At 39.8% G+C, this 17,740-nt stretch overlaps 1 protein-coding gene across 3 annotated transcripts; it reads left to right on the top strand.

The window, feature by feature from the left end:
• The first annotated feature begins 207 nt into the window (after positions 1-207).
• On the top strand, positions 208-17,159 carry slc32a1.S (solute carrier family 32 member 1 S homeolog). Of its 3 annotated transcripts, none has more exons than XM_041577628.1 (3): positions 208-280; positions 9,355-10,012; positions 15,022-17,159. In XM_041577628.1, exons 2-3 carry the CDS (start codon positions 9,644-9,646, stop codon positions 16,207-16,209), a joined length of 1,557 nt encoding a protein of 518 aa, XP_041433562.1. In that variant the 5' UTR covers positions 208-280; positions 9,355-9,643; the 3' UTR covers positions 16,210-17,159.
• The last annotated feature ends 581 nt before the right edge of the window (positions 17,160-17,740 follow it).

The raw sequence follows: 17,740 nt of genomic DNA, 5'->3' as shown, positions 1-17,740 counted from the left end.
TTTGCTGTTTGCAAAGGCACTTTTTAAGCTCATTTCTGTGTGTGCTGAGATTCCGAGAACATGAAAGAATGAAGTTTTGGTCCATTACAGCAATATGCAAAGTCCTCAGTTAAGGAAAGCTGGTTTTTACTATTGTTCAGGCAGAATGGATCAGATCAGGGAGGACACAGCAGGGCATGCAACGGGGCTCTTCGATGGCATGGAAAACTGGCTCAGATCAATGGGAATCATGCAAGACCCCTAACTGGCATTTAGGACTAAGAAGCCCAGCTAAAGGGAGGTAGGTAGATCCTTGGAACATATATATTCTTCAGTTTCAGAAAGAGACCTTTGGGCTCTATTATTAGCAACAGACTCAATAGATTTTAAGCTAGATTTGTTCTACAGTAACTTCTAGGTGAACTGACTAGCACATCTGATTGGAGAAGTATGTCTGATTTGGCATAGGGGAAATGAGCCCTGGAGAATCACAATTGGGTTTAGTCATAAGAATTTATGGATCAATCAAGACAGACGTTGGCTCAGCCAATGTTCCTGGATGTGAAAGCTCAGTCAGGATACTGGACTTCTGGATCATCCCTAGAGGAACTCTTGGTAAGATCAGTAGCTAGCAAAAAATATATTTTTATGAAGTAATATGCATTTGAATAACTAGATCATCTCTTGCCAACAAAGGAATGTCTAGAGCATTTAAACTGCACTGGTAACATTTCCTTTGATCCATTGACATTGGAAATGTCACTGCAGGAAGATACTAATGCACTATTACTTCTGCACTATTAGTGTGCAAAACTAGCACTGAATCCTTCATGTAAAGAAAATACATTAGGACCATGGGTAGATTCCTAGATACTTGTGCTTTTTACCCTTTGGTAGAGATGCATAAGATCACATATTTATATGTACAGATCAGGACTGGGGGTAGATCATAAATTTGTGCAGCTGGTATTTCAATACAGGTCAGGACTTTAGTGGACAGATCCCTGCTTAGTTGCCTTTACATGAATCAGCACCTTGGACAGATCCTGTATTATTGGGTAAGTGTTTATTCACAGAGCAGGACTTTCGTTTATACAGCATTTCCTTAGCGATCAGGACCAAGGACAGATCCTTGCTTTACATGGTGCATATTACATGCTGATCATGGTGGGGGTAGGATTAATAATAATAATTATTATTATTATTATTATTAACATGTATTTATATAGTGCCAGCATATTTTGGAGCGCTGATAATTGTTTAGAACCAGCAAGGGTCATAGTTACAAATGGGCATTTTTTTCAAGGCCCTGGACAGATCACCAGCATTTATCTCACAAATGCCTGTGGACTTGCTGAGCTTCAGCTTCTTTCCCAGGGACCATTCCCAGCCATTAACCCCCATCACTCAGAGCCTGGTCCCATTCCAGCAATTCAACTAATTGCCTTTTAATAGTGTATTGTGCAACTCTTTATTACCCTGTCATATCTCTCCCGTGAGACGGCAAAGAGATGGAGGGTGACACAGCGGGTGGGGGGTGGGGAGAATTGAAAGGGGTTGGAAGAGGGAAAAATAGATGGAAATGATGTTCAGGTCGCGAAAGTAGAGAGAGAGATGGAGAGAAAAAGAAAAGAGAGAATGAAAAGGGAGAGATAGAAAAGGAGAGATGGAAAGGGAAATATAATGTTAAAGAGAGGACAGCCTGCAATGTGCAAGATAAAGTGAGAGACCAGAGGTGAGACAGAGAAAGAAGGTATAGAGGGATACATCTTACATTTTCCTCTTCTTCTCTGGTTAATATAATACTCCTTCATGAGATCCAATAGTAGGTTATCTAAAGCTCGCTTAGCCAACCTCATTATATGCTGTATTCATACCCAGGCAGCTGCACAGTGTCACATTTCAGCCAGGACAATAAAGCTCTGGCCGAACCCAAGTAAACTCCGTGCCAGTCTAAGCTGCCTGTCTGGATTCGTATATTTATATACGGATATAAGTGTTTGCACAGGACTCCATGCTCTGCAGGGACAGCTTTGCTCTGAGATAGAAAACACTAAACTGGATCTCAGCATGTCTTGGCTGCAAAACTACCACTCTCAGCACCCATTGTCTTATTTAAAGTTGTAGGTCTGCAATATTCATGATGAGGCTCTGTAAATATGAATTTGACTCAGATAGTGATAGTGGATAATAGAGAAAACAGGCTTGGTTGGTTGGTTACTTTCCATTATCAGGAATATCTGAAAGCAGTGGTAACAGTGGGTTTTCCCGTGAAGGGTTAATATTCAGGCACTAGCTGATAGAGGTGTTATTTGTATTATTTTGAAGGTGATGTTTGTATCAATGGCACAGATCCCATCTAGGATCTCCCCCTGTCATTCCATATTTGGACGTGGATGCTTTGGTTGGAGAAGGGCTGAGGGAGGGGTGGTGCTGCTTCTGTGCTCACACTGCACCTGCCCTGGGTGTATATATACAGAAGGGAGAGCAGCCTGGCACACAGGAACAGGGAAATGTTTGTACAAAGTGAGAATGGAGTCTTTCCCCAGTAAGGGAAGCGGTGTGAGCAGACTGTGGGTCTACAGTGTGGAAAGGAGCAGGCTGCTGTATGCAAAAAATGGGAAGGAGAGCAGCTAGGTAATGCACTGTCCCTCTGTCTGTCTGACTTTCCCATTGTCTTTTTAGACTCACTACCCTCTCTCTAATTTCTTTTGTGCCACTCTATTTGTTCAGTCTATCCATCTCCTTATACTGTATGTCTCAAACTCTATTGCTTAATGTTTTACACTCTCTGACCCCATTACTGACACTCTCTTCCCCACTCCTGGTTTCTAAAATACATGCTCTCTCACTCACTTTTAACCTCTCTAACTCTGAACCCCTTATTGACTATCTATTGTTCAGTTTTCTTACTCTCTCATATTTGACTCTCTTGTGAATGTGATATGTTCTCTGTGACAGGCTTTTTATGCCATAATTATGATATGCCGTTTCTTTCCTCACTCAGCAGATTTATTGTTTTCTACTTCCCTTACTTGCTCTACCTTTCCTTTGATTGTCCTTTCATTCTCCTTTTTTCTTTCACCTTGTACTCTTTCCAACCTCCTTCTTTTCTTTCCTTCTCTGCTGCTTCCTTTCTTCACTCAACAACTAATTTGTGTTTCATATATATTCTCCCTTCCTACCCTAATCATTTCTTCTTCTGCTTATGTCATTCTTTCATCTTATCTTTGTCTACAAAGTTCCCCTTCTTCCATTCTCCCTACCCTTTATTAATATTTGTTCTCACAAAAACTTCTCCATTTATTGGTATGTACGGTACCATTGCATCTACTGAAAGGTTCTAAAAGAGAAAGAATAGCAGAGATAGACAAATGGATAAATGAAAAAGATTGCTGGACGAAAGAGATATACAATAAACAGATACAGAAACTGTCAAAGAAAGAGAACATTGAAACAGGAAATAATAATTGTGAGAGAAGAAAGAAAGAAAGAAAGAAAGAAAGAAAGAAAGAAAGAAAGAAAGAAAGAAAGAAAGAAAGAAAGAAAGAAAGAAAGAAAGAAAGAAAGAAAGAAAGAAAGAAAGAAAGAAAGAAAGAAAGAAAGAAAGAAAGAAGATTGATTTGTGGAGGGAATTATATGGTGTTTGCCTCTGCTACCAAAAATATTACAAATGAATTCCACACATATTTTAAAATTATTTTTATAGTTTTATACGCACTACTAAAATACAGTAAAATAGCAAACCTTCAATGGTTAATCCAACTTCAAGAAGTTTTGATTCCTAGATATTATAGACCCCTGACTTAGTAGGAGGTACTTTGGCAGGGGTTACCAGATATCCTCATCCTTGACTAACTCCTGTATTATGAGATGCTGTTCCCTTATTTATTGAGGCCCCCCACCACACTTGACTGTAGTATTGATGCTGACTGGCCACATGTAACTTTAAGATTTCTAACATAAATGTAATTTTATTTTATGAAGAATCCACATACTGTCAGTGTGATCGGAGACTTTTCCCCTTATAAAAGCTTCAATCTGGCAATTGTCCTATACAGACCAGCTTTGTAAAATAACAGGGAAATTGTCCATGTGCCTTTCAGAGTCGGTGACTCATTGGGTATAATGTAATTAATTGGGTCTGCATGGTTGGATTCAACTTCCATTTCTTAATGACTGACTTCCCAGTACCCAAAAGGGTATCAAGGGGTATCCATTGCCTCTGAACTATTCTTATAACCTTCCCCTGATCTGTGCCAGTCAGCCAATCTATTCCTTATTAATTCTGGAAGCTCCCTGGTCATAATTCTCAAATACTTGCCTGCAATTCATTGAGATACTGTACAGAATCATGGTTATTTATCCTGAAATCACAGGAATCACTGTTACTCACAGATAGACCATTCCGTTGCAATACATGTCTGGCTGTGTGCACCTGAGCTAATTTATGGCTGTCCCAGTAATGGGCTAATAGGCTAGAGCTGAATACAGATGCAGTCAAAACGTTGCAGAATTTTTCAATTCCAACCATCACCACATTTTAAAGCTACATGTAGATCTGAATGTGTAAATCAGCTGTGCCTGTAGGGATTGGTAAATCATAATGTTAACGGCTGGGCATGGGGACTCTCTATCTATCTATCTATCTATCTATCTATCTCTTTCTATATTCTCTCTCTCTCTCTCTCTCTCTCTCTCTCTCTCTCTCTATATATATATATATATATATATATATGATTATGCTTGTGTCAGCTTGTGTTAGCTTTAAAAATTGTGTGAGAGAGACTGTGCAATGGCCAGTAAAGTGTTTGAGAGAGAGAGAGAGAGAGAGAGAGAGAGAGAGAGAGAGAGAGAGAGAGTGTCTGTGTGTGTCTATAACTGTGTTTATATGAGTGTGTGTGACAATACTTGTGTATGTATGGCTGTGTTTGAACAACATTTCTTGGGTAAATGTGTATTACTTAGTATGTGTGTGCCTGTGTGGCCAGGAGTGCTTTAGCATGTGCATAAGTGATACTAAGCAATTCATTTTACAGTGTGTGTGTGTGTTATCATTCTTGGGTGTGACTTGTAATTAGAAATGAGTGTACATAATATACATCATACAATACAATACAGCATAATATTTGAAACAGATTGTGTGTCTGTTACAGTATGTGCATGTGTGTATGCCTTACTATGACAGTGTGTGTATGTTTGTGTAAGAGTAGTGGTTACTAATGGCCCAGCTGCCCCAGGGGAGATACAAAGCTTGCACTAATCTTGCTCTTAATACCACTGTGCACTATCAAGCCTTCAATAACAGCCTGGAGGAATGTGAGTCAAATCCTTTCTTACACAGATATATATATATAGAGAGAAAGAGAGAGAGAGAGAGAGAGAGAGAGAGAGAGAGAGAGAGAGAGAGGGAGAGAGAGAGAGAGAGAGAGAATATAGAAAGAGATAGATAGATGATAGATAGATAGATAGACAGATATAAATCCTGTTTTAATTAAAAATATGGGTCGGTCCCCATGATGACTGAATCACTAATGGAACTGGAGCTTCACAATCCAATTGGAATTTCATAATTTCCTAAAATAAAGTACCCCACTGCTCAATTTTCACATGAGATGATAATGTTCCTATATACCCTACCCTTATCCCACATGCCTAAATTGCCTCTCAAGCTTGCTAATACACTTCCCACACTGCCATAATACAATGCTTCACGGCCCACAACAGTCTCAATAAAGTGCCACTATATTTTACATTGCCTCCCATCTAGTGATCTCAAGAAAAAAAATAACCGTTATTATATTTATTGGGGGTCCATGGCCCTTCTGTTTCCTAAAGCAAATGGGTCACCTGAACCCCCTTATAGGACAGGGTATTAGGACCCCACTATCTCAAGCCAAATTGTATATTACATGTGTTTATTTCTATCAAATACTTGACTGGATTTGTGTTAACCTACCACATTCCTATGTACCGCAGGCATCTAAATGAATAAATTGAATAAATCACATTTCATAATAGCTTCTGATACAATGTAATTTATATTCTGGGGTTCCGATACAGTCAGACTCCTTTACACCAGTAACAATTGCACCTGGTTAATAACCTGTGGCAACAAATCCTTTTTACTTATTTTTTTGGCTTTCAGTCTTCTGTCTGTGCTGAGAAAAGCTGATTATTGTTTGGTTGCTCTGTGTTGGTAACTGAGCCCATGTTTGTCAATTCACTGGGGTTCTGAAACAATGTATATAATGGGGCTCAGAGTCATTGATTCTGTTCTCTGAGCTTCTAATTCTGGGGATCAAATGCAATGTAGTTTGCTTTTGGATTGTAATGCAATGTGTTTGTGCTCTGGGATTCTAATATAGGGTTATGTATGCGCAGGGGTTCTGATACACTGTATCTGTACTGTGGTCCAATGTACCTTTACCCCTTTCGCTCCAACAATCTTCCCTCCCTAGGGAGTTGTTCTTTGTAATAAATTTGTGCTCTGGATCATTGATGCAATGTTTTTATTCTCTAGGGTTTTAAAACAATATCCTTGTGCTCCAGGCTTCTGAAATAAAGGGGATGTCCACCTTTAAATTAACTTTTAGTAGGATGCAGAGAGGGATATTCTGAGACAATAAGCAAGTATTTTTGTGGTTTTTGAGTTGTTTAACTTTTTATCCTGCAGCTGTGCAGTTTGCATTTTCAGCAGTCTGGTTGGTAGGGCTCAAATTACTAGGGATGCACTGAATCCAGGATTCGGTTCAGGATTCGGCCTTCTTCAGCAGGATTCGGCCAAATTCTTCTGCCCGGCCGAACCGAATCCAAATTTGCATATGCAAATTATGATTCAGATTCGGTTCGATAATTCGCAAAGGATTCGAGGGTTCGGCTGAATCCAAAATAGCGGATTCGGTGCATCCCTACAAATTACCCTAGCAACCATGCATGGATCGGAATAAGAGACTGGAATATGAATCGGAGAGGCCAGAACAGACAGATAATAAATAATAATAATAAAAAGAAGCAACATCAATACATAAGTAGCCTTACAGAGCATTTGTTTTTAAGATGGGGTTAGAAAAAGCCAGAAGAAGGCAGCAAATAATTCAAAAATGATAAAAAAAAAATAAACAATGAAGACTAATTGAAAAGTTGCATAGAATTGGCTATTTTATAACCTCCCTTTAAAGCATTATTTTCAAGGGGTCTAAAAAAAAGCGCAGATTCTGACATGGGCATATTTGCCCAAATGCAGTGATTAACCCCCATAGCAACCAATAAAAAATGGCAGTATTCCATTAGAATGATTGCTAATTTCTGCATCAGGGCAAATGTGCCCAATCTTCGTCATTGAGTGTTCTGAGGCTCTGATACAAATGTAACTATCCTCTGGGGTTCTGCTATAATGTATCTACACTCTGGCCCTGCGATTATTCGTATCTCTACCCTGGGGTTGTGATTGAATGTATCTGTACCATGATATCGCTTCCCTCCTCCGAGGATTGTTCCCTGTAATAGATTTGAGATCCAGGTCAGGAGGACAAAATATCAAAATGAACCTATTGATTTAAGTCTTTGAATAATAAGAACCCCCCTTCTCTTGCCTTACTGGAATAATACACTTCTCCATTATCCGCGCATATTCGTTTCTATTATCTGTTTTTTTTATCATGCGACATGGCTTATTCCTTTGAATAAAAAGCGTTCCAATAGTCTGTGATCATTCAGCAACTGCAAAAAAAAAATTCTGAACATTTCAGCCAAATGTTTGACCTATTTGTGCAATGGCTTGTAAAGATCTGTTTTCTAAAAGAGGAACCCAGCTTGTCATATCATGTTAAACCCTGCTCCTTCCAACGAATAATACATCCAATTCCACCATAAAGCATCACACTCTGAACGAAATTTAAGAAATAAAAACAAAAAATAAATGAAAAATAAAATATATTAAAAATGTATATATATTTATATATATATAAAATAGATAACGAAATATTATTCAACACGAATAGCATCTGAACACAATATCTGTATTTCAAACACACATTTTATTCTAGTCTATAGTCTGGTAGGGAGCACGTGATGCTAAATATCATCTATGGGATAGTCGTTGCAATAAATTGCTTCTATTCATAGGTTCACATCAAAAAAAGAATTCCGACTTTTCGATCTCCGTTTAAAAACGCTTTGTGATTTGCTTTGTTCTTTTGTTTTATGAGGTTTCGAAAACTGCTCCTGGGTCACATTTATCGTGGATTAAACATATATATATTATATATATTCGTATATATATTATATGTAATATTCTTATATTTAATATTCAATATTCTTATATTTAATATTCTTATATTTAATATTCAATATTCTTATATTTAATATTCTTTCTAATAAACGTATTCGAATTATCCCCCTCATTCCTGAGCAGGCATGCTCTTTTGATAATGATAATTAGAAGAGCAAAATAATGTTTCCAGCCGCACAGTATATAATTATGTCCATCGCCGAATTTACAATGCAGATCGTGTAAATCGTAAGGGATTGGCGAGTATTTATAGGATCTTGACGCAATACTAACTAAAGACCCCGGGCAATTAAGTCATTGGGGTAAATTGCAAGTGATTTCTTAAGAGAATGCAGATAAATAGCTTTGGGTTTCCTTCTAAATTGAAAGCGCTGGTCCTTTAGGAAATAAGAAATAGTCTTTATTTAATTTAGAGGCGGAAAGCCAATACAAGATGAATGTGGGTTGGCAGAAATAGCAAAGGGGTGGCATGATTGGGCACAGTGTGGCAGGGAAAGAGAGAGTAAGGTCCTCCAGATGTGGCGGAATTAGAACTCTCAGCATTCTACAGACAGCTGAAGTAGCATTGCTAAGGGAGGGATTGTCCCTTGAAGGTTGGCCAGTCTGGAGAAGGTGTAACAAGGTGGGCTTTGGATATGCTTGGTGATAGGGAAACTGAATGGGAAGGGTGACCTATGTACATTAGGGTGGTGGTGTGTATGTGCATTGGGGTGTTTATGGGTTGGTTGGAGTGAGATGGTGTGATTGAGTTGGATCTATTGTTGGCATGGACCTGACTAGTACAGGGGATCTTGAGAGGGCGGTGGAATGGACGGTGATGGTGGTGTTGGTGGTGGGATGGGTTTAGGAACTGCAATTGGTGACAGAATGGGGTGGTGAGGATTTAGACACTCCCCCAGATATGCAGCAATCATGCAGACACCCTCATAACCCCCCACCCACCACCCCCTTTAAAAAAAAACTTCCCAGTTTCATCGTGATTGATCACTGTTCCAGTATTAGACAGACTTAGTTGGTATTCAGCAAAAGACTAACATTCTCTGCTCCCCCTCCCCTCTACCTTACCCCCCACCCATCTCTAGGATCCTCTGCATTGGACCGTCGTGCCACTGAGGGAAGGGCATAGTCAATAGGAGACAAGGACAATACCATTTCCCCACGACTCTGTATTCAAGAAAAGAACATAGAAGTGGATATCATGGAAATGGCCAGTAGATCCTAATTACCTCTGCAGAAGGTGTCATGCTCAGGGAGGCTCAAGGGTGGAAAAGAGCCAGTCTGAGCGAGTGGAGGTAACAGTTTTCACCAACATACCAAGACGGATTCCGTGCATTGTATTTGTATTGAAGCAGGATCTTGAGACAAGCCACCATGGCTACCCTGATTAGGAGCAAACTATCTAATGTAGCCACCTCGGTTTCTAACAAGTCCCAGGCCAAGGTTAGTGGGATGTTTGCGAGGATGGGATTCCAGGCTGCCACTGATGAAGAAGCGCTTGGCTTTGCTCATTGTGATGACCTGGACACGGAGCACAGGCAGGGGCTTCAGATGGACATCCTGAAGACAGAAGTCCCAACTGGAGATGCCCCACCCGAGGGTGACATCCACTACCAAAGAGATGGCACAGGACTCCCTCCTTCCGCCTCTAAAGATGAAGGATTGTGCTCTGAGCTTTCTTCCTCTGAGAAACCCCAAATCACAGCCTGGGAAGCCGGTTGGAATGTCACCAACGCCATCCAGGTAAGTCCTCTTTCTTCTACAGGTAACGAGCTCCTTTGGGCATAGGATAGACGTGGCACTAGCACTCTCTGTTAATCCTTGCACTGTCTCACCCTGCCCCTCCCCCTCATCCCTGTCACCCCTCAAAACGCACAAGTTCTGAGACACGATCGGCCGAGGTCAAGTCTCCAAGGTCAATCATTTCTTCTGCCTCTTATATCTTCTCCTACAATCTCAGAAACACAGTCATCAAGGATTTGATTTTGGGGAACATCCTATAGCGTTTGTTGTGCATTAACAACCAGATTGGATCATTTTCTTCCGCTGGAAATTCATTATTTTTTTTTTTTGCAATTCTGGTTGCGCGCACCTTGTCTCCACAATGTGACAGTTGCGCATTATGTCACCTTCAAACGTACTTATATTATTTAAACCTGGTCCAGGCGATATGTGATGTAGAAACACGCAATTCCCAAGCTTACTCTTACTCTTATAGCAGTATAACATATAAACCCCTAAATCCGTTCCCAAACGAAATAAACACGATGCTCTTTTGGAATTACTTTGCGTAAAGAATGTGTAACTTGTGTTAATAAGTTTTATATATATATATATATATATATATACATCTATATATATCCCGAATTATAATCATTGTCCCTTAGCTATGTAAGACATGCACATCCATGTTCCTAAACATTTGTATATGTAGGATGTGTTAAATGAATGTTATTTGGGATTATTGCCATATATATACTGATGACTAGTCATTTGGATTACATGGGATATTGCTGAGGGCGCAGCTTTAAATGAAAGAATTGGTGAAACGAACCCGCAAATATAATTGCTTTCAATCATATTGTGATTTTAATAATTCCAGCAAATCTTTACTGTAATATCTCTTTATAAGGAAGAGATCCCCAGTCAGATGAAGCAGGACACTATTCTGGGTGTATTTCGATAGGGTGCAGCACAGTGATGGAATGGTTTAATATAAAATGCGATTAGGATTTATGTGTGTATAGATATAATCTAGATCCCATTCATCTAATTGGCAGAGCTGATTATTTGCGCATTTCTCTGCCTAGTTATCCAAACAGTGGCTCATATAGCAGTTCAGACTGTGTCGCTAATATAGAATATTCCTGACTGTCTATATCTGTATGGCTCCCTCTCATAGACACTCACATATTTACAACTGTCTCACGGCTGCCCACATTCAATCTGCCTTTCTATGTCTGAATGCTCTCACACAGTGTGCACTCTCAGGCACACAATGACGCAAATTTATAAAGAAAAGCAAATGGCACTCACCACTGCAAAATGTGCTTAATATTCTTGGTTTATTGAGAGCTCCACACAACGTTTTCTCATAAGCTCTTACACATAATGACGCACTCTGTCTGTATTCACACTCGCAAACCTATCTGTTCATTCTAGTTTCTACTTAAGACCCTCATCATTTCCCATTCTCTTACCTGTAACCTGCCCATCCACCCACAGTTTCCCATATACCATACCCTTTACATTACTGATATTTTCTTAACCATGAACACCTACCCACTCATCCATAATCCATTCAATCGCACATACCCAGCTATATTGCCACCTACCTGCACTAACCCACCACTCCATACTCCTATCCCCTCATACAGGCACCAGTGAGTCCATACTTCCCCATTCTCCTACGTACTCATCAATCCCTTCTTCTACACCATGTGACCTTCCATTCATCCACTTACTAATCCCTTCATCTGCACCTATACATACCACAGCATTCCACCTTTCAGCCCTCTGAACCTATCCCTTATCCCCTTATCCCCTAACCATTCATCTCTCCATCAACAAATTCCCCTTATTTTAACTCCCATCCACTTACTCATCTGTCTCAAAATTTACCTTCATTCTATTCATCTGTTTATTCTTTGCTCCATCTTCATCTATTTGCCGCCGTCTGTCCTTCATGAATTGAACTTCATCTGCTTGTACCTATTCAATTCTTTATCCTTATCTACACCTCACCCTACCCCATCTACCCATCCCTGCACAACCCACCCCATTTACCTACCCATCCCTGCACAACCCACCCATCTACCCATCCCTGCACAACCCACCCCATCTACCTACCCATACCTGCACAACCCACCCCATTTACCTACCCATCCTTGCACAACCCACCCCTTCTACCCATGCATGCACAACCAACCCCATCTACCTACCCATCCCTGCACAACCCACCCCATCTACCCATCCCTGCACAACCCATTCCCTCAAAGACCAACATGATGTAGACATGCATCCATCTCTTTCTCATTAAATTGTCTCTGTCCTCTTCTCTCTTCCTAACCAGCATCATGCCAGCCTCATTATATCCCATTGAATCTATTTCAAAATGTACAAAAGGCAAACACACCATTTATGAGATTTAACCCATTTTACATAAAACATGCATGTATACCCCCTTTCTCCTTCTCTTTCCTGCAATTTTCAAGATCTTCTTTATATTATGTATTTTGTATTAATGTATACAATGTCTCCTTGAAGATGGCACCATCAAGAAGATGGCGCTGCACACATTCAGTAAAAAAAAATGGCACAGCGCTGCAGTAAAAAGATATAATTTTGGTTTCAGCAATGCTAACTATAAGATGAATATCCACATTTTTGAAGCAATTCATGTTAAATATTGGTAATTCTTTTCAGCCATGATTCTGAATCTAGCTAATTAAGAAAGTAATTTTTCTGTAGAGCCTGTAGCCACCCAGTGGATGCATTAGTAACTGCATGCTATGTGGTTCCTGCCCAAAACCTACATGTTAATGCTCAGGCCACAGCATTCCCACATTAATGTGCACCATGCACAAAGATCAATACTCTTATTTGCGGGGACTTAGCTCAAAATCATTACAATCTCAAATGTAGTAAAGAAGGAAGATAAAATAATATATACCTGATGAGGTTATTTAGGCCTTAAGTTACTCAGCATTGCTCATTGTTGTCTTTAGGGGGTTCCACAGTAACCACAGCTCTGAGGCCCCTTGAGAGAAGTTGTAAGTGGTGAATCATTGCAATAGTAGCTATTTGTATGTGTTGCCCAACCTGCAATCCTTCAGTGGTTATTGCACAGTATTCATAGACCCAACTTCTGTGAATGCTGAGGCCAAAAAACCAGGAACATACAAAAACACAAATATATTTAACTGAACTAAAACTGCTATAAATTATGACAATATTAAAAAAAAGACACAATCGGATTATTGTTAGTGTAGCTTAAGGGTGTTTTGATTGCTTTAAGGGAGCAAAAGATACAAGTTCCGTTACTCATAGCATCAGCTGCTCCCATTGGGCTAGAAGGGAAATACGTGGGAGCACATTGCTTTTACTTGCACTTAGTCATTAAACGATGACTCACGCTGAAAATTACTCAGAAAGAAATAATCCTCCAAGTTCTATCACACCGGCAATTTACATTCAAGCCGGCAGGAGGCAGTTCAGGGAGATTAATCGCCCCGAAGAAGAGGAGATTTGTCGTCGGTGACTAATCTCCCTCAATCTGATCGTGTGTCTCTGCCCTAAAGGGGCAAAAAAAATAGTTTTGTTATGTAATGTGCACAAATCTCTCATCCCCTTTTACCATCAATATGCTAATGCTTCCACTGAAATAGAGGGGAATGGAGATTAACGGAAGCAATGCAGAGTCAACGAGCTTTAAACCATTTAAAGATATCTCCTCCGTTTTTTCGTTTTAAGCAAATTCACGAAAGTCTCTGTAAACAGCCTTTCACCAAAAAAATTAAGCGGCTGTTGTGTCTGAATTTTGGCAGACTTCTTTTTGTGGATATGGAAATTGTAGTTACACTGGATTTAACACCAATTTTATGCAAAAAAAAATAATTTCTTGACTTTTGTGAACCCTCCCCTATATCTACCTATTGTTTGAGAGAATGTGCAGTAAATGCCAAATCATATGACAACAATAAGACAAATAAAGGAAAACTATGCCCCCAGAACAATGTCGGTCTCTATAAAAAAATATATTGCATAAAACAACTCATATGTGAAACCCTGCTTCATTTAAATAAATAATAATATGCTTTTTTTGTAGTACGTGCCATTGGGTAATCATAAATAGAAAACTGCCATTTTAAAAATGAAGGGATCCTAGAATTTCTGTTGGGCACCAACAAACCAAACAAACCATATGTTAGGTCACATGGGCAAAGTCTTGTGCTTCCACATTTCTTCCTGTTACAGTTAGAGCTGGTCAGGTGATCATAAAAAGGGGGCTCAAGGTAAAAGGGCAATATTTACTTAATATTACTTAATTACTTTACCCTAAAGTAAGATTCTTTAAAGGAGTTGTTCATCTTCCAAACACTTTTTTCAATTCAATTGCTTTTAGATTTTTCCACAGAAATAAAGAATTTTTTTAATTATTTTCCATTATTTATTTTTTACTGTTTTTCCAAAATCTAAGTTTAAATTTGAATGTCCCTGTCTCTGGTGTTTCATTCTGACAGTTTAGTAATTCAGGCGCAGACTCTGAACAGTTACAATTTTGCAACATTGAGTTGATCCATTTCTCAGCAGCATCTCTGGAGTATTAGCAACTATTGTATCAATTCTAACAGCTGCCTGTAATGAAACCCAGGGATTCTGCTCAGCAGGGACAAAGATAACAAATTTATCAACTAAATGTATCAATTTAGAACCGTTTACAGGGTCAGCGAACCCCCTCCCAGGGCTGTTTCAGAAGGTAAAAAATGACACTTTACACTTCAATTTTAGAACTTAGAAAATAGAAAGTCATTGGAAAAAGTTGTTATTTCTGGTGATCTATCTGATAACAACTAGTTGTTTGAAGGTGAACCACCCCTTTAATATGCCACTTAATTTGATATAAACTATCTGTTGTGTAAGTATTAATTTTGGGGGTATAGTTTTCCTTTGAGTAACATTGCCAGACTGATTGTACAAGTCAATGCTGATGTTGCAGGAGATCTCACCTACTATGTGTTTGTGTTTTGCAGGGTATGTTCGTTTTGGGTTTACCATATGCAATTCTTCATGGTGGATATCTGGGACTGTTTCTCATTATATTTGCAGCTGTTGTTTGTTGCTACACTGGGAAGATTCTTATTGCTTGCCTCTACGAAGAGAACGAAGATGGTGAAACAGTGAGAGTGAGAGACTCCTATGTGGACATTGCCAATGCTTGCTGTGCTCCAAGGTTCCCTAAGCTCGGGGGAAGAGTTGTTAATGTGGCCCAGATTATTGAACTGGTGATGACCTGCATTCTCTATGTAGTGGTTAGTGGCAACTTAATGTACAACAGCTTTCCAAACCTGCCCATATCCCAGAAGTCTTGGTCCATCATGGCCACTGCTGTGCTCCTGCCTTGTGCATTTCTCAAGAACCTTAAAGCTGTGTCGAAGTTCAGCTTGCTCTGCACCGTAGCGCATTTTGTCATTAACATCCTGGTGATTGCCTACTGTCTGTCCAGAGCAAGAGACTGGGCTTGGGACAAAGTGAAGTTCTACATTGATGTTAAGAAGTTCCCAATCTCAATTGGCATCATTGTCTTCAGCTATACCTCTCAGATCTTCCTGCCGTCTCTGGAAGGGAACATGCAGAGCCCAAGGGAATTCCACTGTATGATGAACTGGACTCATATTGCAGCCTGTATCCTCAAGGGACTCTTTGCCCTTGTGGCTTACCTAACCTGGGCAGATGAAACCAAGGAAGTCATTACAGACAACTTACCATCAACCATCAGGGCAGTGGTCAACTTATTTCTCGTATCCAAAGCCCTGTTGTCCTATCCACTGCCTTTCTTTGCAGCTGTTGAGGTCTTGGAGAAGTCACTCTTTCAAGAAGGCGCAAGGGCCTTCTTTCCAAACTGCTATGGGGGTGATGGTAGACTGAAATCTTGGGGTCTTACCCTTAGATGTGCCCTAGTAGTTTTCACTCTACTTATGGCCATTTATGTGCCCCATTTCGCCCTGTTAATGGGTCTCACTGGCAGCCTCACGGGAGCTGGTCTTTGCTTCCTCCTTCCAAGTCTCTTCCACCTCAAGTTGATGTGGAGACAGCTACTGTGGCACCAAGTCTTCTTTGATGTCTCCATCTTCGTCATTGGTTCCATCTGTAGCGTTTCTGGCTTTGTGCACTCTCTAGAGGGGCTAATAGAAGCCTATGCTTATAATATAGAAGATTAATTCTTAGATGGGTAGGCGGCCCTCTACATTGCAAACAATTATGCATCAGTTTCTACTGACATTCTCATTTTACTTATTCACAAATAAAACCCCTCAGCTGACGGGGTGGCCGATACCACAAATCTTTGCAATGTGTTTTCAGCCAGTCTTGCAGTGTAGGGAATCATGAGCTTCATTTTTCGTTTAACTTATTGAAATGACAGCTGACATAAAGATCTAACAGTATATGAATTGAAGGGAGATAATTTATTTTTGTTATATTTATTTAATGATGGATAAATTATAGTGGAAATAAAAATATATAGGAGAACAGCTTTACTGATTGCAAGGGAAATTGGGAGGTTCTCTCAAAGGAAAGCTGGTTTGCATGTTTTTTTTTAACTCATCGGACATTCTTTAAACCAGCGCATCGAGCAAACCACAAGGATATACAAGTACCACAAGCTAAAGGGAGCTTTTTTGTGTCCTTTTTCGTCTATCTCAAGCTCTTCTAAAAAGATTAGTCAAGAAAGAGGCTGAGATAAATGCTTATATCTGGTGTGTGGCTCTCAATAGCCGTCTCTAGAAAGGGAAGATGTTTTGTCCTAACAAAAATCAGACAGTATGTCTCTACCTTTAGACATGGTTTACATGACTTCAACTATTTGGGGGTGTTCACATAGGTGGTTGCCTAAGTTTCAGCCAAAATGTCCAGTGTGAGCGATGCCTAAAATTGCAGTGGTTACTTTTATGGAACCATCCTATGAACATAGGAAGAGGAACAAGCGCACACCAGGGATTTGCACAGGGCTGGAAAGTCATTGTGTGCAGTTTTCTTTTCCAAAGTGCAAGGTGTAATACCCGTGAGTGTGTGTGTGTGCGTGATGTAACTGTGCTCACAGACAAATGTATATCCTAAAACTTTATTGTGGTACCTTACTATACAACAATAAACAGAGAGATTCTTGTGATGGCTATGTGTCTTGAATGCTCACCTTACCCAGCTAAACCTGAAACTCTGATAGTTGACACATTTATTTTCAGTTTTGCAATAGATTGTGTATATCAGGGATGTCCAACTTGTCCAAATGTCTTTTATGGCCCCTAGTCTGTCCCAGAGACTTTTTTATATCACTTCATAATAATCAGACCACTATATATAAAGGAATAGGATGGACAGCACTCATGAGAGATGGTCAGTTTGTGCTCTAAAATAGTTAGAGGGAGTCAGGTGTACACTGATGTGTGTTCTCAGGGGTCTGCTAGGGCCCCCCCCCCAGAAAATATGACATCCTCAGTTTCTGCATCACATGTTATCACAGCCATATCCATGTGAATGAGGCTATTAAATATCTTCCCACCATTGGCTCCATTAACCTACACAAAGCCATAGCTGTCCTAACTGGTAAGAATAGTCATATCTGTCATAATTGTTATCTGAATCTGTAAAAATGCAGCACTGTGCAGCTACTTAGCATGTTTTGTATTGCTTCAATAAGTGTAAGTGGATACACAGTATTACTGTACAGAAGTGCTAAAGCTTGGAAAGCTG

Source organism: Xenopus laevis, chromosome 9_10S (assembly GCF_017654675.1).
Source record: "Xenopus laevis strain J_2021 chromosome 9_10S, Xenopus_laevis_v10.1, whole genome shotgun sequence".
Classification (NCBI taxonomy): Eukaryota; Metazoa; Chordata; class Amphibia; order Anura; family Pipidae; genus Xenopus; species Xenopus laevis.
This window is presented reverse-complemented; position numbering and strand designations above follow the sequence as displayed.